Source organism: Telopea speciosissima, chromosome 9, assembly GCF_018873765.1.
Source record: "Telopea speciosissima isolate NSW1024214 ecotype Mountain lineage chromosome 9, Tspe_v1, whole genome shotgun sequence".
In the NCBI taxonomy this organism is placed as follows: Eukaryota; Viridiplantae; Streptophyta; class Magnoliopsida; order Proteales; family Proteaceae; genus Telopea; species Telopea speciosissima.
In genome coordinates, this window is record NC_057924.1 from 11,318,315 (window position 1) to 11,345,145 (window position 26,831).

The window sequence follows — 26,831 nt, forward strand, 5'->3', positions numbered from 1 at the left end:
TGGTACATTGAGATTCCCAGGCAACGAGGTGGAAAGTCTATAGGAGCAGTTCAACATGCTTGTAGAACCTACAATTGACTTGCATTATCATGTGGTCATATTTGAAGACTTGAAATTAATGATGGAGACCTCTGAGACAATATCATAAAGAGTTTCCAAAATTAATTTTAGTATGCACAATGCTCTGAGTTTTTTAGGCTGTTTGCTATACATTCTAAGAATAAATTGTCTCTAGAACACATTCTGAAGCAAGAAAAATAGAGAAGAATCAGGTGTCGGGATGCTTTCTAGACCCAAAATCTATTCCAAGAATACATACCAAACAAAATCTGTATAAACAAAATTGATAGAAAGTTACAACAATAACTAGAGACCAAGTACAAAAACTATATATCTGCGATTCAATGAACCTCAACAGACTGAATAAAATGACATGAGAAACAGGAAGCGGAGAGTTGGACAAAAGAATGAATAAATTTAACAAAAAAAAGTGGAAAACCTTTTAGCTGAGCCAGTGTCATCTTTGCCTTTTCTTGAAGGGGTCAATCCATTTATTGTCCTCTTTGACAGCCTGGTCCCAACGCTTTCGAAAGATTTGAAGCTCCGATGTTGATTGTCTCCTTATCTGCTCCATAAGAACCAACCATAAGGACTACACTGAATCATTGTAATACATTCACAATTTCATAATTTGTAAACAAGCCACGACATTTTTTTTGGGTGGGTGGGGGGGGGGAGGGGGGAAACAGGAAACCAAGACATTTATGTAAGGTATTTTATTACATCCCTTGATGGCAACTATGTACCTATAATACTGTAGTACAATACGGCAATTTGTCCAATGTGGGGGATCTTCCTAAGGATTCTCGAGGAAGCAACAATATGAAATGAAGGCAGACATTGGGGAAGGTCAGCAGTACACAAACAAAAATTCCACAAAAATAGTACAATTAGTCCATCTGAACAATGGTGCATAACATATTTCCGCACTGCACATGTAGTCCATACTACATTATGCATGACACCAAAGAATATATAGATGATACAATGCCAAAACTCAACTCTACTTGAATATGAATGATGTTTTCACACTCCCAAAATAAACTTGGAAATGTGATTGTCTTTCAAAGAGGGTTCCCCACGGCACCAGTGTGGGGTGAATCTCCCATGCCATGCCAGTGGCTGCGTGAAAAATATCATTCACATGGGCCCACATTGTTAGTGAAGTCGAGAGAAAAACAATAAAAAAATCCCATGTGAGGGCAATTGTACACTAGCGTCATGGGAAACTTTTTCCCTTTGTCTTTATAGGAAAAATAAGTATTTTTAGCCAAATTGAAAATTACAAGACACGAACGAACATCTAAACCTGCAAACAAACAAATAGTTGGGCTCAAAACATCAACAAAGTCAAAAACCTATACCTTCCACTGTACTGGGAAATCAGTTCATGTCACAGTAAAAAGGCAAGGTACTGTCATAAAATCAGAAAGGACTTTCAACCTAAAAAACGAAGTTTGTGCACATGCTGTCATGCTTTGAGAATCAAGTAAATAGAAAAAGGGAACCCCTACACATCCCTTCTCACTCACGCCTCCCCCACACCACCCTCCCCTTTTCTTTGTTCGTTCTTAATTGTGTATTTTTTTAAAAATTTTAGATAGAAAAGGGAAACCTTTGCACGCCCAAATAAAATGCAATGGAAAACAATAGAGGCCAAAAAACATAATGAAACAATAAACTAAAGTAAGCAAGGCATATTCTCGATTTCAAGATTTTTGTATTACACATATTTAAGCTGTGTTTCTCCCCCCCCCTCCACACACACACACAGAAAAATGACCACGCGTGGATTTGCACATGCACGTTTGCTAGTAGACTATAGGCTAAGCTATCTCACCTCTGATCGCACATCAACTGCTGGAACACCTCCTCTCTGTGGATCAGGTAAAGAACCAGAGAGAAAATAAGTATATCAAAAGTATACTATGGTAGTTGCTTTGAATGGATGAAAAAGAAAATGTTCATCGATTAAAATGGGGCATACCTTCATGTGATGAGTATCTTTAGATGCCTGCATATGATGTAAAAGGAAGTTGTTACAGCAGGAAATAGAAACTAAACTCCATTATCATTGCAATTCTCAGTTATGGATCACTACAACGATGAATACAATATAAGTATCACCTATATGATGTATGGCTTTGAATAGAGATGATTCAAGGAAAAGGATCCATGTAGCCGACCCTGATGCAGTTAAGATTGTCCAATTGGGTCGATTGGACTTCATAAAACTTTATTTTGGCCAATGGTTGGGTTCTATAGACCTTAGGCTTCTTATTTTGGGGATTGTTGATGCAATGAGCCTAATTTATAAGCCTCTAAAGTTGGGATAGCATTAGTACACGGGATTAGTAGTTAATTGACTGTTTGAATTTGTTTACTTTATTTGAGTGTATTAGAGTGATTAGGAGTCCTTTTATGAGTCAAATTAAGAAATTTAGAAGGTCTATATATATGTAATATATCCCACATCAATTAAAGATGATTTGAATAAAGAATATGAGTTTTTTTAAAGAGTTTTTGTGCTGTTGAGCAGCGCATACAGGATTGGTGTCCAAAATCTGATTTCTCCTCTTCTCTTCTTTCTCCCAAGAAGATGGATCTCATCTCTCTTCCTTCCCCTTCCATCAATCTTATTTCTTCCCTTGACGACGCAGTTGCTTCCTTTATCTCAGATTTGTTTATTGGGCCTATTTGCATCTGAGATCCTTAATCTGGATTTTCAGATTGAATCAGACCCCATTTAGTTGGGATAAGGCTGAGTTGAGTTGAGTTATCACCTATTTGATGTAAATCATGCTTGGGCTAAACTTCAGATGTTCAAAAGGATCCTATTTACTATAAAATACCACATTAAGGACAATAATAAGTAAAGAAGGTAACATAGAAGTAACATAGAGGATGATGTTACACAGAGAATTAAAGTAGGTTGGATGAAGTGGAGAGGTGTGTTCGGACTCCGGAGTGCTGTGTGACCGACGTATTCCTTTAAAACTTAAAGGAAAGTTCTTTAGGACTGTTGTTCGTCCGGCCATGATGTATGGGGCAGAATGTTGACCGATGAGGATGTTACGTTGAATGTGTGGAAAAACAAGGAAGGATAAAGTGTGTAATGAACATATAAGAGAGGACTTGGGAGTTGCCTCGATCAATGGCAAGCTCCGAGAGAGTCGTTTAAGGTGGTATGGTCATATTCAATGGAGACCTAGGGACGCCCCAGTAAGGAGGAGTGATATGATTCCGATTGAAGGGGCTAGAAGAGCTAGGGGCAGACCTAAAATGACCATAGGAGAAGTGGGGAGGAAGGACATTAATAGTCTAGGTGTGGTCCTAAGTATGGCCTCGGACAGAGCCTATTTGGAGGGCAAGGATCCATGTCGCTGACCCCATTTAGCTGAGATTATCCTGACGTATTGGGCTGTTCCTTTTTCCTCCTACTATCTTTCATCTTATTATTTATTACTCATTTTCCATCTGTCCTTTTGAGTATATCTTTGTTTGCTCTATTTTGTTTTGTTTGGATCCATGTAGCCGAACCCATTAAGTTGGGATAAGGCTTAGTTTTTTGTTGTTGTTGTATTAAGGACAACAGAAAGATGGCATTGCCAGCACATAAAATAAACTCCAGGACAATTGGTGATGCAGTAGCACTTGATTGGTTGGACCAGCATGACCGGGTTTGGAAACCCAAACCCAGACAGAACCGGCCCAACAAAGGTTGGAAGAATTAGGAGATAAAGTTGGATTGCAAGTTATTTTCACTCTTAAAGTCTATTAGGAGTCTTGTTTGCTTTTCTTTATATAATTGCATGTACCAACATTGGAAGACAGAATTGAATAGAAAGTAGAATAAGTTTGCCCAACACTACAGAGGTGTGAGTGTGTGGTATCAAATCAATTTGGTATCAAAGCTGAAAGACCCTATCAATCTCTCTCTTCCTTCCTCACGTACGTTACCCCTGCTTCTTCCCCTGCAGTTTCATACTCCTCTGTTCTTCCCTATTTTCTTTTTTCCCGTTACTGTTCTGCCATAATGACACTAACAGTGAGGGAAAAAAACACAACCCTCTCCCATCTCCAGCGCTGCAACAACACCCCTATCCCCTCATCTTCCTTTCTTTGTGACATCAATTCCTATAGACAACCCCTCCCTCCTGACTTCTGCGCCAACCCCTCCCGTCCTCCGGAGTGGTCGGCCTCCTTTCTCGACATCCTCCTCTGTCGCAACTTGCAGCACCTCCTTCGCTGGTTTGACAGAGAGGTTGAAGACTCCAACCTCTGGCACGATTCCAACTAGGTTTTCTAAACCCCGGGATCACCCCCAATTTGGAGATGCTATTCATATCATAATCATGGTGACCAATAGTGAGATTATCCAACAGCTCAACTCCTATAAAACTCCTGTAAAGGTGAAACTGATGCAAAAATGGCACCCTCACCAAACGTGTTGATACCATCATTCCATCCATACTCTAATGATATCCATCCAAGCTTCTATTTATTGATTAGTGGCTTCTGATAGAGGAAAGAGTACCATGCAGTCTGGGGATTCTTCCAACTCCATCCCACAGGGTTCGTCTCATGTTACACCACCGCCACCACCACTACCATATCATACACCTCCGCCGCGACCATATGGAGTCGATGAATATGTTGATCCTATTTATGGAGTTGAAAGAGGCATGAATTTGGACATCCTCGATTTTTATGGGGATAACAACCTAGAGCAGTTGTTTACACCCAATTTTCGGTCAATAGACCTAACCAATTTCAGTCAAGATCGGCCTATTTTCAGTGATTGACAAACTGTCAGTAATCGATAAACGATCAATGACTGATGAACAATCAATGACTGACGAACGATTAGTGACTGATGAATTGTCAAAAACCGATAAACAGTCATTGACCGACGAATGGTAAACAGGGTAGTTATAACCAACACTCAAGGAAGTGGATAGTTGCAATAACTACCTGGTCACTATCAGAAACCACCAGAACTGCAAAGAATGCATATAAAAGAGCAGTTCAACAATAAAGGAAGGAATCCTCGGATCAACGCAACAATCTCTACATTATCTTTTATCTTTTTTTATGTAAACTTGCTGGACAGGTGTTACTCTCCAGCAATTGTCTTTTGGCCCGTGTTTCAAAAGACATCCATTAGCATCAAGTTGTAAGCTTCAAGAGTTAGAGACTGGCAGTGCGGTAAAGACTTCAACAAATTCGTTAATGGCAAGTAAGCAATTTGGTTTTAGAGTAGTTTTAGTTTTAGTGTCGTTCAATACCAAGTTGTAAACCTTAACAGTTCGGAGTTGGCGAGTTGTAAAAACTTTTTTTTGGATGATTATAAAATGAAAGTCCATTATGGACAACAACACAAGCCCATATGGGCATGAAGAAACAAGGTGACACACATGCAAGATATTGTTGTTAGCAACATTTTTGGCTTCGGCAAGATTGGTAATATGAGTTGAAGATGCGCGAATGTGCAGAGCATGATAGTGAACCTAGTAAAGCCAATAACAACGATAGTGATGGAGAGTTGCAACATTATTACGTTCTTTGTCCACTTTTGTCTACACACAAGGCTTCTAACGAGGATGATTGGTATGGATATAGTATTTTTCAGACCAGAGTGGGGATGCATCAACAGTTTGTGCACCATGTTAATCGATGGTAGTAGTTGCACCAATGACGTCTCTAAATACTTTCGCAAACTCAGTTGAAAGACAGCCACATTCTAACCCTTACAAAGTTGTGTGCGTGTACAACACTAATCTTAAGCTCAATGGATCAATGTATGCTCACGTACTCTAGTGGTAGATTAGTCGATGAAGTGCAATGTGATGTTCTACGCTTACAGGTGTGTCACATCCTCTTGAGGTGTCCGTGGTTGTTTGATAAGAAGGCTCAACGTTGTGATTATAAGAATACATACTTCTTCAAACATGATGGATTTTAAATGAAGTTTCTCTTAACTAAGAACCTTCCAGCAATCAAGCTTCAGTAGACAACAGGATATTATCTCCTCCATCATGTTAAGTCAAATGGCAACCTTGATCCTTGTCCAAACTCGACGAAGTAGAGTTTTTTTCAGAGGAGAATTGATGCAGTAGCACTTAACTGGTTGGACCAGCATGACTGGGTTTGGAAATTCAAACCCAGACGGAACCAGTCCAATTCGGGTTTTTGGGTTGAAAGTAGTTTAGTTAGTCTTTGTCTTGTATTCATGTATTGAGTTGGATAAGTAGGAATTAGAGATAGAGTGGGATTGCAAGTTATTCTCACTTTTAGAGTCTAGTTAGGAGTCTTGTTTGTTTTTCTTTATACAATTGCATGTACCCAACATTAGAAGACAGGATTGGATAGAAAGTTGATTCTGTTTGCGCAACGTGAGTGTATGGTTGTGTGTTTCCTCTTCCTCATGCAACTCTGAGTTTCTTCTCAAATTTCCACCTCTCCTCTAACTGGCCCTCCACCAATTGGAAGAACTACCCAGATGAATCCATTATTCCAATATCATATTGATATGCAATCCAGGCACTCTAAGAATTTTTAAGTATCCAGTTGCCACAGTAGTTCGATTTATGTGTATAGGTAAGTAAAAAAGTTACAAAACGTGTATCTGCAGTTCTCCTTACCTTGATTAGGGTGAAAAAACAAAAGGTTGTCTGCCAGAAGCTAATCTTAATATAAAGGATCTTATCAACAGAATTACATAGGACAATGCTTAAAAAAAAAATAAAAAAAGAATATTTAACTTTTCTACATAACTGAAAAATTAGAAATAATAAGCTCAAAACATCCCCATAGTTATTGTAGTTAACACAAACCCCAATCCTAGTCAATTACAGTTCCATGATACTGTCATACTACAATAGCTGATGTAGAAAAGTTTGATGACAAGTATGGCTTTGAATATAGTTGAATTCATTTAGTTGAAATTAAGGCTTGGTTGAGTCAAGTTGAGCTGATCTATAAAAGTCCAATGTTTCACCAGCCAATAACCTAGTTCATCCATTTCCAACTTTTCATTGAAACATGCGCTAGAACGGTTGTAAGCATCAACCTTAACTAATAATCCATCCCAAAATAAGCATCAGATTCATGTTATCCACCCCCTATATTGCCAACTAGTAAGGCTTGAATGCTGAACAAATGGGACTTTTACTTTTTTTTTTTTTTTTTAAATTTAATTTATGAAAGTAAGTTGACTGAGTTTACAAATCCAGCCAATTTGGCTAACAGCATGAACAGCTTCATGACCACCATGCTGAATGCCAATATGAGGAGAAGCAAGTCATCTGTAGGGTTTGTCTTGGTAAGAAACCCTACAGTCATAGAACGCTCCGACCCTCCCTCTAAATAATGACTCTTGTCAAGTGAATCTAGATGCACAGAGAACTTGGGACCTGGTATTCTATTACTTAATAACTTAATTTAGTATAGAAAGTAGAAAATTATCAAGATTTTAGTCCAAAAAATTCTACCTAATCAGACCGACACACAGGCATAATGGACCTTTAACAATTAAAGTAGCATGAATACCTACGTAGCAGTGCGAAGATATCTTCTAAGGTTTTAGGAGCATTATCAGACCTATTATTGCACTAAGGTCAAGCATTAGCCTATATTTGATCCACAATTCATCACCAGGAGCTGAAGTTCATATGATCCACGTTATCAGATTCTTGAATTGTAAATTTAATGATGTATCTAGGCTGTTTACCAAAAAAATACAGCCGCAGGTGTAGGGATTCCCCTATGCCAGCAGCACCGTAGGTGTAAGGTAGGTGTAGGGATAACCCTATAACAGCAGTAAAATCATGGGCTGTTGATGTTAGGTTTTATTTTATTAGACTTTTATTTAGTTTCCTATTTGAGTTGTAATCCTAATTGGGAATCCTAATTAGACTTGGTTTCTAATTTTTGTTCAGTCATTAGGCTATATATATGTAACAGCTCTTGAGAGCCACCCACGACTGAATGATTACAGAATTTGCTTTGAGTAATTGTTGAAGTCCTGAGAGAGGATAGGTAAGAGGCATAGGGTGAGATACCCATTCCATTCCCCATCCCCTTCCATCGGTTCATGATTCCAAACCCTAATTCTGTCCAATCAATTTCAAGAGTTCTACAAGTTTCTGAGATTTATTTTCAACAGATTGTTCATATCGATTTCTGAAGATTACAGCATCATATTCATTTCTGACAGAGCACATCTTCATCAGGCGAACCTGCAAGAACAACCCCATCATTGATCCGAGAAAATATAGGGTTTCCAAACCCCTAAAAGCTGTTCGATCTCTTCTTTCTCCTGTTCTGATCAAGTTCTTCATTTGGGGATTCATCTTACTGTGGAGAAGATTATTCAGCCCTAGTTGCAGCTTCAACAGGTTACTAATTAGTGGAATTTTATTTATTACTTAACTTGTGGTTACCAATTTGAGATCTCATCATTCACTTCCAACCAATTTGAGATCCCATTGTTCTCTATCTTGTTCACTGGAGGTGTTCTATTTGATCCTGCCTGGGATTAGTCCTATTTTGGTTCTAGTCTTGCATTACTTAATCCAACATCTCAATGATGCTCACTTTCTGTGCATCAAATTCTTCAAATAGTTTTACTAAATCAAAATGTGGATATCTGAAGGATACTCTCCCATATTATTGATGTAGCAAGTCAACCTATATTTCAGATTAGGAATCAAAGATCAGATTGTCTGCTCCACGGGCCCAGATCTGAAATATTTTCCTGATGAATCAGGGTTGAAAGGGTTACTGGTTTGATGATTTCAGCAGCTTATAATAAGGAAGAAAGAGAGAAAAAAGAGATCAGAAGAGAAGAAATCAGGTCTAGGATACCAAACCAGTATGCCAAGCTCAACAAGTCTAAAAATCTTTAAAAGAACTCATATTCTTTGCTCAAATCATCTCCAATTGGTAGGAGATGTATTGCATATATAAAGATCATGCAAAATTCCTAAATTGGCTCATAAAAGAACTCGTAATCACTCTAACTGTTTGACACTCTTAATTAAGTAATAGAATGAAAATAGAACTCTATCTAACTATTAAGTATCGTAATCTAACGCAAATACTTAACTATTAATCCAGTGTACCCCGTAGTCCTAAAATTTGGGCCTTATAATTGATCTCATAACAAATAAAGACACTTAAAACAAAAGCCCATAACCAAATGCTATCAAAACAGGGCCTAATGTTACACCGTAACTGCATTAATTATAAACTAAAGAGCTAAAAAGGGGACATATGTTCTGTTAACAATTTCTAGGAAATAAAATTCATCAGTTTTTTGTGAATAGAGAGTTTCACCAAACAAAATTACTATTTTTTTTTTTTAAATCATGAGTAGCGGACTGAAGAAAATATATAATTATCCAACCATCGTTAATTTCTCACTCAAGTTTTGCAGTACTTGATTGCAGCAAGTATCTCAAAATGGTTTGAGGTGAAGTTCCTAAGAAAATACAAATCTTCAGTTGCATTATGACAAAGGGTAGCAGTTTTAACAGTCTGCCTTCTGTATAAACAGTCTACTGCATCACTTTGACTTTTTAAAGTATTGGCATAAACATTCAAACTTAAGGGTTAGCTAGGTCATGCCAAGGGATATATGACTTGTTATGGAGCTGAAAATGCCAGTTCATTAGTCTCATAGGGAAGAGATGTGGATCTTTTTTACAGCTGCAATTGTACGGAGCATTTGGTGAGAAAAAAAAATTAAAGAATCAATTAAGCACTTTAGAATAGATCTGATCCATTTATGGTTTATCACAGAGCTAATGAGAAACCAATTTTCTATGCTTCAATACACAAGGACTTAACAGAAGGGGGATTTTTTTTTTCCAGTAATTTTGGAACCCCACAATCTAATGCGTAGATCTATATAACCCTCTAAAGTATGTATAGCCCTTTTCAAACAAAATCATTTGGCTGATCAAAAAAGGGAAAAAAACAATAATCCAGTTCAAAACGAGATATATTGAAATATGCTAATCTCTTGATTCTGACTGCCGAGAAGAAACTATGGGTCCAACTGGCTAGGAGAAAAGTGAGTGAAAATGTGAAGCTGAAGTAAAACCAACCAACTCTTTTCACTATGCTTGCAACCTAAAATTCCATAAAAAAATTATCCTTTTTTCCTTTTCATTACGTTTTATTTAAAATTAGCAATGAAATGTTGTTTCGCTTGAGTTCTACCCAAACATGGCAATAGAATTCCAGAAATCCAGTAAATGGGGTGTGGAGGGGAGTAATGGATTAAAATAGTATGAAGACAACTGACCTTTATGGCTGAATGTCCCCCGAGGGTTGGTATCCCTTGATGAACAATGAATTCGCTATCAATGACTCCCACCCTTTTTGTTCGATCACCCTGTTTATGCAAGGTAAAGACTGTGAGACAAAAACCTAAGTTTATTTTATTTTATTATTATTATTATTTTTTTTATGAAAGTGTAATCACACAAACCAAACACCAATCCCAAAAGGTTAACCAACTTTTAGGACCATGGAATGCCACATATACACAACACACACCAACGCACAAAACCAATGTATGTTTGATCTAGTATATAACAGGAGAATGACCATTTTTGTTGTTTTATCATAGCAGCCTAGCAGGAGAGGGGATAAAAAGGCACTAAATGGGGTAAATTTGAGGTATGAGTACATGTCTCCCCCCCCCCCCCATGTGTGTGTTGAGGGGGTTGCATTTTGAGAAATGCATCAACGTATAGCATTCCTATATCCACATTCAATGAGATCCCACAGTTCACTTCCCAATATTAGTTTTCATATATAATGTCATCCTATTTATATGCTAAAGAACTACCTTTCAATTGCTAAAAGTAGGGGGACTAAAAATCTTTTTTCAGAAGAATAGTACTAAAAGCAGTGAGAACAGTAAGATCTCTTCAACCAGATATGGTGAAATATATAAACAAGACATCAAAATACTTCAAGGGATAGAATTCACATACTCTATATATCTGCATTGCGTCAGCATTCATATGTGACAACTAAATAATGGAAAATTTAAATTATTCTATGGACTTGCAACGAGTCTCCAATACACACTGTTTAGTAAATGCTTTGAAAACCACTGTCATAAAATAAGCATTAAAACTATAGATCAAAGTGTACACTTTAGATAAATTTGTATGACCAAGTTATGCATTAAGGAAAAGACAGAAGAAATCAGGCACAGAAAATGTTGAACTCGGGGATATTACATCCAAGACCAGGTGCAAAATCTGTGAAGCAAATCTCACCTGAGCACAGTAACCAAGTTTCATATCCATTCCCCAACCATGAACAAGATCATTCTGCATAAATCCAAATAGTAACATAACCATAAGCAAGCAATTCCTTCTCAAATCCTTCAGGAAGCAACAAATACGAGATTCTTAATGCAATATTGCTATATGAATGATTCATATACCAGAGATTGATAATTAAAAAGAATGATATTATGTGGCTTTGGTCCTCCAGGTGAAGTTATGTAGATCAAAGCATGAAGAAGATTAAAGAAAAGAAAAAAAAAAAAAAGCTACTGTTCACATGAACAGTACCTCATGGTATTGTTCACATGACACTGTTCACGTGAAAAATGATTTTGGGGCTACTATGGACTGCTGGCTTAGAGGAGTTGATTTTTTGTGTTATTTTTATTATTAGATGCTTATTTAGTTGCCTGTTTGAGTTGTAATCCTAATTGGGAATCCTAGTTAGAGTCTAATTTCTATTTTTAGGATTTTTATTTTATTCCTAGAAGTTGTCTTAGGTTTTATTATAAATACATGAATGTGGCTGAACAGAAAAGAGAGAGATTGAAGAGAAAAGAGCTATTGATGAAGCTGTGAGATGCGGCAACGGTGAGAAGCCCTGGGTGAGAGGATGATGGGCTGAGAGAGCTGATCCTATTCCCCCCCCCCCCTCTTGTATCCATTTCTTCTTCTTTTCTAACCTTTGATGTTCTTCTTCATATGTAAACAGAAACTAACAATAAAAAGAGTTTCAGTTATTTAATTTTATTCCTTTTATTGTATTGATCCTGCTGCAACCAATCTCCCGCTGGTTTCCCTGGTTCGAGGTCGATTTTGCATTATGAAGACCTTTTCTTTTCACTCGAATAAAATTTTGAGATTTCAATAAAAGCATTGGCAAATGTTTCCCAGGTTGGCAAACCAGGTAAACAATTTGTTGGGACTGAATCATCTAATTCCAACGCGTGGAAGGATCAAATGGTAAAACTGATGGTTGGATACTAATGGCGTCCAACTCAAAAGCCCGAGCATCAAGGTGGAGAGGCCCTTCCAAGGTCATAAGCCAAACTGCCGCACAATACCCAACCGATGTGGGACTAAACTCGCCTCCCATTCCTGGCCATGAAGCGCATTCACTACATTTAACTCCCCCAGATTTGGGCCATGGACCCCCACATGGCCGGTGCACAAACAACCCACTCTAATACCACTTAATGGCGTCAACTCAAAAACCCGAGCTTCAAGGTGGAGAGGCCCTTCCAAGGTCATAAGACAAAATGCCGCGCACTACCCCACCAATGTGGGACTAAACTCCCCTCCCATTCCTGGCCACAAAGCGCATTCACTGCATTAGATACCAAGGAGCTTGTTTGGATAGACGACATGTAAAATTTCAAACCCAAAATTCAATCTGACCACTCATGTATGTTCATGCACCTCCTTGGTAGTCCATTGCAACATGTCAAATCCTAGATTTTTCAATGATTTGTTTCGCAACATGGCCAACTCTATTGAGCTGAAACTTGACATATGAGCCCCCCTTAGGGTCTACCTATCCACGAAATTTCAGCCCAATCCAATCTGCCCAATGGCAGAAGTAGGCACCCGACCATGGCTTGGTTATGTGGACCACAAGACCAGAAAACTTTCGCCCATTCAAGAATTTTTTTTTAAGTTCACTGTTTACACAAATTCACATGCATGTATTTTTATAGGCTTTTCAATATTTTATATCAAAATACCCAATGAAGGAAGATTTCATGAATATTATATAACACAATGACATTTAAACTTTATGATCAACGGACAACAAAGATCCAATAAAACAGTAGATGATTAATACTGCCTAGTAGTAGGATTAGGATGTACAGTGTCATCTCTGTTCTTTCTCGACATATATGAGAATGCCACCACCAACCCCCCCCCCCCCCCAATCCCAACCCTTTTGTTGTGGAGCGGGAGTCTCTTTTTTTTTTGGGTTTAAAGAAGCCATTACCTCACTGTTATGACATGTTGCATTGTCCAACAGGGATGGGCTTAACAGAGCTTGTCACTTTTTGGAAACAGCCTCTCCTGCGATGCAGGGAGTAAGGCTGCATACATGTGCCCCTCCCAGACCCTGCAGTAGCGGGAGCCTCGTGCACTGGAACAGTCATAAGGAAATTAACTAAAGTACACGACAATACTTGGGGCAATTCGTTTTACCTGGATAAGATGCCAAGCACAACGCCAAGCAGATCTTGAAAACACGGGGGCCATACCCTCCACAAATCTATAAATCAAAAAAAAAAATACATTATAGCCATACAGAATAAGTTGGAAGGAATAATTTTACAGCATTATTCTTGCTAGCAGATGCACAAAATTTAGATTGCTGCTTTAATGGTTGAACACCTTCATTCTGTTTTGCAGCTCTATGGCCAGAAAAAAATGAAAAACTGAAAATGTTACAGGCGGAAGGTGAAACTGTAAGCAAGCACAATAACATACCCAGTGCAAGGTGGTTCATCACTGGCATCTGAACACTTCACCTTGCCACGAGTGTCATAGACTCTTCTGCATAAAGCAAACAATGTTGCTATCAGCAGGCATGTCAGACGTAATGATGTTTACAGCACTCATTCTTTAAGAGGAAATCCATTCACCTATGGATCTGCTTTCTTCTTTCCCGGATGGTAATTCTGTGATGTATCCCTGTTGAATTAGGGTCCAAAGCCGGCTGAGATATCTCTAGTCCTTCTGATTTCATAATTTCCAAGTATCTGGAAAGAGAAACCCTTTAGGTGTATCAAAACTACACAAATGAGATTAGGAAAAAAAAAAAAAACTTTTCACATCAACAAATAGGATGTTTCAATTTCGCCTAGCTTTTTGTAATAACAGTCTTATCAGCAGAGTATGATGCAGTTAAGGTTGTTCAATTGGGTATATTGGGCCTCAGAAGATTTTATTTTCGCCCATGGTTGGGTTCTATAGACCTTGAGCTTCTTATTTTTGGGTTTATGGATGTAATGGGCCTAATTTATAAGCCCATAAAGTGGAGATAATGTTAGTACATTGGATTAGTACTTAAATTGAGTGTTTGAGTTAGATTAGGATACTTAATAGCTAGACAGAATTCTGTTATCAGTTTATTCACTTTATTGAGTGTATTAGAGTGATAAGAAGTCCCTTCATGAGTAAAATTAGGAATTTTAGAAGGTCTATATGTATGTAATACATCCCCCATCAATTAGAGATGACTTGAGTAATGAATATGAGTTTTTTTTTTAAAGAATTTTGGTGCTGTTGAGCAGTGCATACGGGATTGGTATCCCAAAACTGATTTCTTCTCTTCTCTTTTGTTCTCTTCTTCTCTCTTCTTCCTCCCAAGAAGATTGATCTCATCTCTCTTCCCTCCCCATCCATCAATCTGATTTCTTCCCTGAACAACACAGTTGCTTCCTTTATGGGCTTGCTTGCATCTGAGATCCTTAATCTGAATTTTTAGATTGCATCAGAGTAACTAGGGCAAGACAAAGAAATTGACTAAACAGTGAAACTCATCTTTTTCTGGGTTAGGTTGAGGAAACCAAACTGGATTCTGATTAAAATGCTGCAAGCATGGAATCGGAGAAGATTTGGAAGACATGTATGATGTATCCATCTAACATGGAAATAGAAATGTAAAAGATAGTTTACAAATCCAAAAAAAGAGGTAATTTAAACCTGAGGTTCCTCGTGCTGGGGTTATCTATAGCAGGATTCCTGATGTTTCATATGTTATTTTTGAGGTTCCCGAACGCAAAAGGCATAAGTCCAACCTAACAGATAATGGAATTTTAGCCAAATACCATCTATTTAGCCTGTGTTTGGTTGTCCGGAAAATGAGCGAAATGAGAGTATCCAAAGGCCCAAACCGAGCATTGAACCAAAAAGGGTTCCTGTTTTTTCTGGTTTTGACCAATTTTGAACAGTTGTCAAACAGTAGTTTGAGAAACGAATTTAAAAATTATTAAAATTTGAAGAGAAAAACTGAAAAAGTAAAGGAACAATTCAATGGCCAAGCGCAGCTTGCCAACTTGGACCTTTGAATCGACTTGGTGACTGTTGAAATATATGGGCCAGAATACCGTGGGGGGGTATTCTGGACCTTTTTTACTGTTTTATTTTTTGTTTCTATTATGTGGGTTTAGTCCCACATTGCTCACATGTAATTCTGTCTTCCATTTTCACTAATATAAATAAAGGCTTGGGGCGATCAATTAATCATCCAAGCATTCAGCTCTAATTCTGATCCTCTCAACATGGCATCAGAGCAGGTTTTGGGTTAGGGCTCTCCTCTCCTCCATTCTCGATCCCCTCTTTCTCGATCTCCCTTTTCTCTCATTTTTTTTTCTCTTTTGTTCTTTCATATTTCATAGGGCAGCACTGATGAGGTGATCCATATGATCTAGTTGTTGCCCTCCATCACCTCAGTCCATGCTATAACAACTTCAATCGATAAGGGCTTGCACTCTGTCTGCGAAATTTGAAGACTTCATATATTTTGGATTGATTCAATCTCAATTACAAGGAATCTCTCCACCTCTTTGAAGATCAAGACCTGCTGCAGTTTATTAGCCAAGCCTCTATCTCCAGCTAGCTCTTCTGAAGATCCCCTCTTTAATCGATTTTTTTTTTCAGGTTTTCCCAAAACCTTGCAAATATCGATCTTGGGAGTACAGCTTTCTGTTAGTGCTGATTTTTGGAAGAGTGATTCAGCAGCCCCATAGGCCTACTCGATCCAAATTTCAGCTTCATCCCATGCTTTTTTGACAGCCTTCTCCCAAAAGTCGATCACAACATTATCAGGGTTTTCTCAAAACCCTGACAAATATCGATCTCAGAGAATTACTTGTCTGTTGCTGCTGATTTTTGGAGGCACATCTGACCATCTTTTACAGAGTCTCTCCTCCTCTTTCTAGACATTCTATTGGAGTATTTAGTGGGTTTCTCATCACAACAGCCTCTCTCTACAATTTGGGCTTCTCTGTTGCAATTATGGTTGACTTTGTTACTTCCACTACTACTTCTGATAATGATGGCCTAAGCAAACCAAACTATCACACTTTTTCTCCTAATCCAATCAAACAGGATGGTTCTAATTACTTGCTTTGGTCTCGGTCTGCTTCCTTTGCCATTGCTAGCCGTGGCCTTACTGGTCACATTAATGGCACCACTGTTATGCCAACTGAGGCTGGTCATGCTCAAGAAAGATGGCTTGCCAACAATGGTGTTCTCATGTCCTACCTGATTGGACCTATGACTTCAGATCTGCAACATAATTTTCTTCTCCTTAATACAGCCTCTCAAATTCGGGCTGCTTGCAAGGAAACTTACGGGCAGCTTGGCAATGATGCCCAAGCATATGAACTCAGGCAGAAGGTCCTCCACACTACTCAAGGAGAGTTTTCAGTTTCCAAATACTATGCTTCTCTACACAGTCTATGGCAACAATTGGACCATTTCTCTGATTTCCACCCTACTATAGTTGCTAACATTGCTTCATATAAGAAGCATGTGGACAAGATCAGGGTGTATGATTTTTTGGCGGGTTTAAATGTGGAGTATTACCAAATTCGTGTTCAAGTATTGGGCCATAAGCCTTTTCCCACACTTGAACAATCCTATGCCTTGGTGTCCTCTGAGGAAAATCGTAGGGCTGCTATGCTGCACCCACCTATTACTGACAGATCAACCCTAAAGGCTGCTGCCTCGACTACTCTTGCACCTGTTGGCACTGCTTCTCTTGGTGATTCTACTACAGGGACTGTTGTTTGTGAGCACTGTTACAAACCCTAACACACCAAAGAGAAGTGCTGGAAACTTCATGGGAAACCAGCTAACTTCGAAGCAAAAAGGGCTGCCAAGACAAAGAAAAAGCCAAAGAACAAGGCTCATCACACTGAGACTGTTACTACAACCCCTGCTACTACCATTGGTCTATCCCAGAATGATCTACAGACATTCCTACGTATGCTAAGGACTTCCGCTGCAGCTGCCTCTACTACATCTGCTGATACTGTCAACTCCGTTGCTCCTTCAGGTTCACACTTTGCCCGGTTAGGTATTTCATTTGGAGGTCACTGTGCTTCTGTAGCTTCCCATCCTTGGATCATAGAATCTGGAGCTACAGATCACATAACCGGTTCCTTTAGCCTGTTCCATCGTTATTCTCCCACTTCTGGGAAAGACAAGGTCAAAGTAGCTAATGGTTCCCTTTCTTCCATATCTGAAAAAGGAATGAATCATCAACTGTACTTCTTCTCTTCCTTTGTCCTTTGTTTTACATATTCCTAATTTTACTACTAACATTCTTTCTATTAGTAGTATTACTCATGATCTTAATTGCAAAATAACCTTTTTTCCTTCCCATTGTGTGTTTCAAGATCTGGGCTCTAGGAAGACTATTGGATTAGGTAAAGTACATAGTGGATTGTACCTGCTTGAAGATGGCCGTCCCTCTCCACCACCACCATTACCTTCTCCGCTACCTCAGAACACCTTAGTCTCTTCTGAAATTTACCAATGGCACTCCAGATTAAGTCACCCTCCATTAGAAATTTTAGCGCATTTATTTCCTAGTTTGGTCACCCCATTGTACTAAGGATGACTTTTTTTGTGAGGCTTGTGTTCTGGCCAAACAGACACGCTCCACTTATTCTTTATCAAATAAAAGGAGTTCTTGTTTTCAATTGGCGCATTCTGATGTTTGGGGTTCTAGTTGTAAAACATCTCTTTCTGGTCACTGATGGTTTATTTCTTTTATTGATTGTCACTCTAAGCACACATTGCCAGTATCTTTTACACACAAAAAATCAGGTTTTTGGGTGTTTTTGGCATTTTCATAAAATGGTCCAAACTCAGTTCCAGGCTACTCTCCAAATATAAAGAAGTGATAATGAAACAGAGTATAAAGAATCTCAATTTCAAAACTATCTAGCTGACCATGGTATTGTTCACCAGACCAGTTGTGTTGATACCCCTTCCCAGAATGGTGTGGAAGAAAGGAAAAACCGCAACTTGTTAGAGGTGGCCAGGGCTTTGATGTTTGCTAGACATGTTCCATCTTAGTATTGGGGAGATGCTGTCCTCACTGCTGCCTATCTCATCAATAGGCTACCTTCCCGAGTCCTTGACTCCCATAGTCCAACTAAGGTTTTACTAGGGAATTCCTCCTTTATTGTTACTCCCAAGGTGTTTTGTTGTGTGTGTTATGCTAGAGATACTAAGTCTCGAGGCAAACTTGAACCTAGGGGGTTACATTGTATTTTTTTGGGTTATTCTCCAACCCAGAAGGGTTACAAGTGCTACCACCCCCCTTCCCGCCGTACTTTGGTCAGCCGTACTTTGGTCAGTATGGATGTTATTTTTCATGAGACCGTTTCCTATTATTCATCACCACCTCTTTAGAGGGGGAGTTCTAGTGAAGATGTGCTGACCTTTGAGGTTCCTCCTTTTCTAACCCCTACGCTGCTGCCCAACCACCTGAGGCTGCTGTCCAGTCTCCTACGACTGTTGCCCAGCCTCCTTTGACTGCTGCCCAGCCCTCTCTGGCTGTTTCCCACTCATCCGAAGGGAGTCCTTTACAGGGGGAGACCATGGGAAAGATTATTGTTGATGTTCCTATTCAGGGAAGCTGACTCCTGTCTAGAGAACTATTGGTGAGCTTCAGAAGAAGATTGACAACTCCAACATGATCACCTATAAAAAGGGAAGCACCAAAAGGGGGCAGCTTCAATCCACTGTACCACCGATACCCATCCAATTGCTGGCTCAAGATCCAGATTCTTCCTCTCCTGGTAAGCCCTCTTCCTACAACCTACCTATTGCTCATCGTAAAGGTAGTAGGACTTGCACTCTGCTTCCCATATCCCGTTTTGTTTCTTATAGTTCTCTTTCTCCTTCTTTTTGTGCATTTGTATCTTCTCTTTCTTCTGTTTCCATTCCTAAAAATTGGCAGGAATTATCTACAAATGAAAAGTGGAAGGCAGCAATGTTGGAAGAAATGAGAGCACTACACAAAAATAATACGTGGGATCTTGTGGCTCTTCCTCCAAGGAGAAAACCAGTTGGATGTAAATGGGTCTTTGTGGTCAAACAGAAGACAGATGGGACAGTTGATCGGTACAAAGCACAACTGGTTGCAAAGGGATTTACTCAAACTTATGGAATTGACTATCAGGAGACCTTTGCACCAGTAGCGAAACTGAACACTATAAGGGTGTTATTATTTTGTGCTGCAAATGTTAGGTGGGACCTTCAGCAGTTGGATGTAAAGAATGCCTTCCTCCATGGGGAGCTTGAGGAAGAGGTATACATGGATGTTCCACCAGGTTTCTCTGATGACAGGACTAAGGGCAAGGTCTATAAATTGAAACGTGCTCTTTATGATTTGAAGCAGTCACCTAGAGCCTGGTTTGGCAGGTTTCACAAAGCTAAGATTTCAGCAGGATATAAGCAAAGCAATGCTGATCACACTTTGTTCATCAGACGAGTTGGTGACAAAGTAACTATTCTCATAGTCTATGTGGATGATATTGTGGTCACTGGTAATGATAGTGATGCTATCAAGAAATTGAAGCACTTCCTTGGCCATAAGTTTGAAGTAAAGGATCTAGGAACTCTAAAATATTTTCTAGGGATAGAAGTTGTTCGATCTTCAAAGGGCATCTTTCTTTCTCAAAGGAAATATATCCTAGATCTATTGTCTGAGACTGGGTTGCTAGGTTGTAATGTAGACCTAGATAGGTAGGAGACCTACTAGGAGCCAGATAACAGGATCAATAGCAAAAGGGGTTGATGGTTCAAATGGACAGCACTAGATTTTAAGTTAATTCTAGGGTTTAGGATGGGAATTTGGGAATGGGTCTTATATGGCTTTAATATGCAGGTCTAGGGTGCTTTTATGGCATATAAATAATAGGATTTAGGAAGGTTTTAAAATTCTGCAATTCTGGACAAAATGGAGTTGCAGGTTTTGGGTTTTAATGGAGTGGAGGAATGGAGGGGATAGAGTGGGAGTTATGAGCTGGGTTTAGGATCGAGCGTAGGGAGAAGTGTGGGGGTTGTATGCTGGAAGTTTGGAACAGATTTGATGGTTGGAAGGTGAATGCTTGGGGATCAAGCTAAAATTCGAAGGAATAGTTGCAGGTTTAATGGAGGGGATGGAAGGCTGGCTGTAGTGATCTGATTAGGTCGATGATAAATGATGGATTAGGTTAGAGTATGAAGAGGGGAAGGATATATGCAGCAAAACTAAAATTACTTACTGGTTTGATCTCCTTCAAAGGCAGCAGCAGCAGCTTGAAGAAGCTCGATTGAAGAAGAAGAAGAACCTCCCGGTACTAGACAGACGCAAGGAGTCGTGAGAGTCCACTCACCCTAGCACCTTGAGATCCACAAGACAACACTCACACAAGGGAGCAATAGCAGCAACAAAGGCAGCAAACATAAAGCTGAGTTTTTATTAATCAAAATTCGTATTCAATACTTGACCCCCTTACAACCTTACATAAAAGACTCAAAATTAGACTCCTACACTAAAAAGGAAAGGCCTAACCCAATCCTTAACCTATTAGGTAACTTAAACTAACTAGAAAACTAAAATACTAAAAGATATAGACTCAAAACATGGCTGGACTTATAGAATCCTAATCCGGCCCAACTTACATCACATGACCACTTAAGTTGTCACATGACCACTTAACCAAGTCACATGATCACTTAAATTGAACCAATTGGATGCAACCAATTTGAACCGGTTCGATTAAAAAACATAAAAATAAACTAAGTATTGGGCTAATCCCGTATGCAACCTATATACTCCTAGTTTAGGCTCATCAAAGTGGCCTAATACATAGAAAACCCTTGGGAACAAAGGCCCAACATGTATATAACCCAACCCTAGGCCTATTTCTAAAGAAATAAGCCAATTTCTATGATGAACCTGCATCAGGTTGTCATCCTTCAGATACTCCTATGGAAGCTTCTACCAAACTTAGGGAGAAAGAGGGTGAACCTGTCGACAAAGGCCGTTATCAACGATTAATGGGCAAACTAATCTATCTCTCTCACACACGACCTGACATAGTCATTGCTGTAATTTGGTGAGGCAGTGTATGCATGATCCTTATTCCTCTCACATGGAGGCAGTCCTTCATATTTCGCGATATTTGAAGTCTCCTCCCGAAAAAGGAATTCTTCTCTCTCCCAATGGTCATCTGAAGGTTGAAGCTTATACTGATACCGATTGGGCTAGCTCTACTGACAGAAAATCAATTTATGGCTACTGTTCTTTTGTGGGTGGGAACCTTGTCACGTGGCGTAGCAAGAAGCAGAATGTTGTGGCAAGGTCCAGTTCTGAAGCAGAGTTCAGTGCAATGACACAAGGAATCTGTGAACTTTTGTGGCTTAGAGGATTGTTGCAAGATATTGGTGTTGTTGTCCATCTTCCCATAATGCTTTATTGTGCTAATAAAGCAGCCATTAGCATTGCTCATAACCCTGTCCAGCATGATCGTACTAAGCATGTTGAGGTTGACCGACCGACATTTCATCAAGGAGAAACTCGAAGCCGGACTCATCTGCTTTCCCTTTGTGCAGTCTGCTGATCAGTTAGCCGATATGTTCACTAAGGGGCTAAGTGGCAAAGTGTTTCTTCCTATCTTAGTCAAGTTGGGCATGTACGACATATATGCTCCAACTTGAGGGGGAGTGTTGGAATATATGGGCCAGAATACTGTGGGGGGTATTCTGGACCTTTTTTACTGTTTTATTTTTTGTTTCTATTATGTGGGTTTAGTCCCACATTGCTCACATGTAATTCTGTCTTCTATTTTCACTAATATAAATAAAGGCTTGGGGTGATCAATTAACCATCCAAGCATTCAGCTCTAATTCTGATCCTCTCAACAGTGACGTTGAGATTTAAGTGGACTCGGGAATCAAGATGATGGATTTTTAGAAGCCTAACGTTAGGTTTAGAAACTCATTTGAAAATCAGAACCACAGTGATGGGAAAAAAAAAGAATCAGATTCAAGAGAAATTAAATATCTGAGGATCAGCAACTCAGATTGAAGTGAACTCCTGGTCGAAGGTCTGATTCATGGTTAAGAATAACTCTACCAAAGAAGAACCTGATCAAATTGTTGGATTTAGATTTACAGAGGAATACTACTGCCAGCATGATTCTTAATTAACAGTCGACTTAAGATTTCTGAAAATCAACAATAACATGATTTTAAGGATCTACAGATTTCAAACAATAAAAATCCAAATAATAAGCATGTACACAAGAATTGAGCAATAGAGAAAGTGATAGGAAGAAGAAGATATGACCAGGCTTCTAACCTAGCCTTACTGGAATCCCACCAGCAGTATTGGGGTCTCACCAATAGGACAGTTGAATCTCACAACCAGTTCTAAGTCCCACAGAATAACCAACAAAAAGCCATCTTCTTTCAATGATAAAATCGGTGGGAGCTCAATGGCTCTTACAAAATATATATAGAGTTAAGAGTGGCTGGGATAAGGCTTTATTGAGTTGATCATAAATGTGTATGTACACAGAATTCATTTACGTAAGATGTTTTTAATAAGAAATATTAATTTCGTACGAAAACCATGAAAAAAAAACATTACTAGTAACAAAATTACTCCTCACATACGACCAGGGTTTGTCTCTCATGATCATTAAACTTCTTGTGAGAATGCTTCATTTGACTCAGTTTACTCGGGAGTTACCAGAAATCAAAATGTTTACTCAACTCTTAGTGAGTGGGATTCAAGCAACTCAGAAGAGTCAGAAAGCTATGTGACCAAGATTATTCCCCCTCCCTGATCTGCCCTTTCTTCCCCTTATCACCTTCAACCCCCTCCCAGTCTACTTCCCTGCCTCCAGCTACCTGAAACCAGAGGGGGGGGGGGGCAAGAGACGACTACAGGTTTGGGAAGATCAGTGAGGAGTAGGTGGTCTGATGATTTGGCGTCTTCTAAAGTGATTATTCCAGCGGACATTTCATATATCATAAACATGTCAGATATTCTGTCCGCAACTACTCCAATGCTGCATATAACACATAGCCAGAGAGGGTAGGGTTAGAGGTCAAACTTCTGCAAAACAGAATGCCTCTCCCATCCTCCCAGATATAGATAAGTCACTTAGAGGGCTTATTTTATTGGAAATAAGCGTTGGGTTGGGTTATATATGTATTGGGACTTTGATCCCATGGGTTTATTTTGTAATTGACCACTTTAATGAGCATAAAATATGGGGTAGAAAGTAGGAACACGGGATTTACTTCAATAGTTTAGATAAGAGTCCTATTTGAGTTTATTTCCTTTGTTATTTCACTTTCCTAGTCAATTTAGGTTACCTTATTAGTTAATGCTGGAATATGGGTATTCATGTGACATGGGTCGACCCATGACATATGGTCAACCCATGGGGTGTTTTTCTTATTCTAGTTCTATTCTGATTATTATTACAGTCAGTTAGTTAGAGTTAAGAGTTTTATTTGTAATTGGTTTATGCTTGAACTTCTATTATAAATAAATCGTGGAGGGCTACCACATTAGTATGCCATTCAATTATTTCTTCATGGTATCAAAGCAGAAAATCGATACCTGAGAGATAAAACCCACATTCCAAAAATCGATCTCCCTCTTTGAGATTGATTTTTTCCCTCATCCATCTTCTCCCTTCAAGATCGATCTCTCCTAGATCGATTAACTCAGTTATTCTAAAACCCTAAACCCACCGAGACCCTTCTTCTCTCTTCTCTTCTCAAGTCTCCACTGTTTCATGGGGGCGGTACTTTGAGGTGATCTAATAATGATCTAGTACCTGCCCTAGATCTTACCTCCTTTCTTTTATCCTTTTTTTATGATCTCCATACAAAGTGAGATCACTTTTTGAAGTTGAAGAAATGCAGATTTTTTTTTGTTTTAAGATCTGTGATGAGCACATTTATGTGTGAAATCTTAGGGCATAAAGCATACATTTTACCACATTGGACAGAGTTACTCGATGCTTTCTTGTGCTTTTCAGGTTTTAGGTGAATTCTTGTGAAAATGGAGGAGATGCTGCTAAGGAAATGTTTTTAAGCTGTTTAGAGGTGTTAATGGCTTGGATGCGTAGCCCATCGAGTCAGCTTCGCAACGGTTCAAACGACACTTGATTCCGAGTTGAAACAAAGAATTTACGGCCGTTTCCGTAACGAAGCACGAAAATGGTCTATAGGGGTTTATTTGTAATTATTGATAGTCGGCCAGGGACAAAGTGAAGCGAAAGTTTGGATTCCAGGAGCCTTAACGCAATAACCAGAAGTTATATTTCCTGTACCCGAAAGATTCCATTTGGAGGGCCCTGGACAGTCCAACTTCAACTTGAGATATCTTGGGCTCCCGAACTCCAAATTGGACGAAATTTCGGTCTTGGAAGATTTTTCGCAAGGAACACAATGGTGAGGCCTATATAAGCACCCCATGCTCCACGTTTTCTGAAGGATAGAATGGGTATTTTATTTATTCTTGAAAGAATCCTAGTCATCACCCTTACTCTCTCTCTCCTCCAACTTTCCAAGGGCACTTCTGGTATTCTACTTGGGATAGATTTATTTTGAAGGATATTTTCTCATCTATAGAAGGTTGAAAAATCAAAGATGCTTTGATTTTATTGCATGGAGCAGATATCTACAAAGAAAAGGAAGCATTTGTTAGAATTGGAAGTTTACTTTTCTAGAAATAGAAGGTCTAATTAAACAATCTTCTCTTCTTCTTCTTTCTATTTTTTTTTTTTTTTCTTAAGATTCAAGGCAATGTAAAGGAGGAAGGAGAAGAGAATATTCTCTTTTCTCTTAGGGAATATTTCTCCTACACTTCCCTCTTCTCTTCTCTTCCCCCTATAAATACCCCTTGCCCTTTGGGTTGTAAGAAGTTAGTTTTTAGTTAGTTTCTAATTCAATTTTAATTCATTTTTTAGTTCAATTAATTAGTGAAATTTCTTCTTCTCTTCTTCTAGTTTTTGGCTTTTAGTTTGATTTTATGCTTTCAATTCCATGGTTGTAATGCTTTTGATTCATACTTTAATTTTATGTCTTCAATATGGTTGTAATAATTCTAGTTTAGTTTCAAGCTTCCTGGTCTAAGTTCCTATGTTGATGACAAGACTTGGGGATTTAGAAGAAGAAGCCATGGTAAGTTTATTCAAGTATTCATGCAAGCAAGTTCAATCCGGTTTAAGCACATCAAGGTATCTCATTCTCTAAACCCTTAATCTCATTCTCCCTCTCCTTTATCTCTCTCTATCTTCTTCTTCTTCTCCCTCTATTTCTTTTAATTTTTTTTATATGGTTGTGGTATGTGGATGCACTTTTATTCCCTTATTTCTTTTTATGTGGTTATGAAGTGTGGCTGCGTTTTTGTTATTCCTTCCAATTTACGTTAGTTTGATAGGTTAGATGCTCATGTGTTAGGACGCCAACTTAATCCCTTAATTTTGTTAGATGATTATGAGTTAGGATGCATTAATTTTCATTAGTTTGATTAGTTTAATTTAACACTTTAATTTGGTTCACTTTGCATTACTTTTTAGTTAGTTAAATAGAGTGGCGTATATCTCCTCGTGTTCGACCAGTAGCTACAATTGACCCGTACGCTTGCGGTATTATTTTAACTCAAACAATCTACAGATTATTTTTTTCTGATTCGAAGACCTGCAGATTTTTTGTTTGAAGACCTGCAGATTTTTGTTTGAAGACCTGCAGATTATTTCTGTTTGAAGACCTGCAGATTTTTTTCTGTTTGAAGACCTGCAGATTATTTTTCAGCCACTGCAGAAGATTCTGCAATTTTTTTTTTCTGAAGATTCTAGGTTATTGAGGCTCTCGGCATTCCAAGATTTATATTTGGTTTTCATCTTATTTTTTCCTGCACTATCAGATTGGAACCATAAAGGATCCCATCTGCTACACAAAGCCGAGACTTATTTCTTTTGCAGGAATCGATACCTGCACTTTTCATCACATCATATTTATACTTTGGTTTTTTTTTGTGATCGATAATCTCATCAATATGCCTGATTCAGATGTACCTACCACCACCACTGGCCAATCTTCTACACAAGGGAATCATCATGATTATCCCTCTTTTCCAGCCAGCCCAGTGAAACTCGATGGCACTAATTATTTACTCTGGTCTACATCAGTCTTTCTTTCCATTGATTCAAAGGGCTATAAGGGATGTAAATATGGTACCACTGTCAAGCCAAGTGAGGCTGGTTCATTACAAGATAAGTGGAGTTCAAGTAACTCCCTGGTTATGTCCTTTCTTCTCAGTGCTATGACTTCATCCATTGCCCGTGGCTATGTACTACTTGATTCAGCTGCCAAAATTTGGAAGGCTGCTAAAGATACTTATTCCCAGGTAGGGAATGATGCACAAGTTTATGATAT

At 38.8% G+C, this 26,831-nt stretch overlaps 1 protein-coding gene across 3 annotated transcripts in view; it reads right to left on the reverse strand.

Annotated features, from left to right (window-relative positions):
- Positions 1–382: 382 nt before the first annotated feature.
- The window catches only part of LOC122639309, a 41,259-nt gene continuing 14,810 nt past the window's right edge, over positions 383–26,831 (reverse strand). For all 3 annotated transcript variants that reach the window (XM_043832132.1, XM_043832134.1, XM_043832135.1), the window contains exons 9-16: positions 14,000–14,116; positions 13,845–13,910; positions 13,560–13,626; positions 11,361–11,414; positions 10,373–10,462; positions 2,048–2,074; positions 1,901–1,936; positions 383–625 (exon numbers count right to left, since the gene is read on the reverse strand). In XM_043832132.1, the coding sequence (XP_043688067.1) occupies positions 518–625; positions 1,901–1,936; positions 2,048–2,074; positions 10,373–10,462; positions 11,361–11,414; positions 13,560–13,626; positions 13,845–13,910; positions 14,000–14,116 (565 nt within the window). In that variant the 3' untranslated portion in view covers positions 383–517. The remainder of the gene's footprint in view (positions 626–1,900; positions 1,937–2,047; positions 2,075–10,372; positions 10,463–11,360; positions 11,415–13,559; positions 13,627–13,844; positions 13,911–13,999; positions 14,117–26,831) is intronic.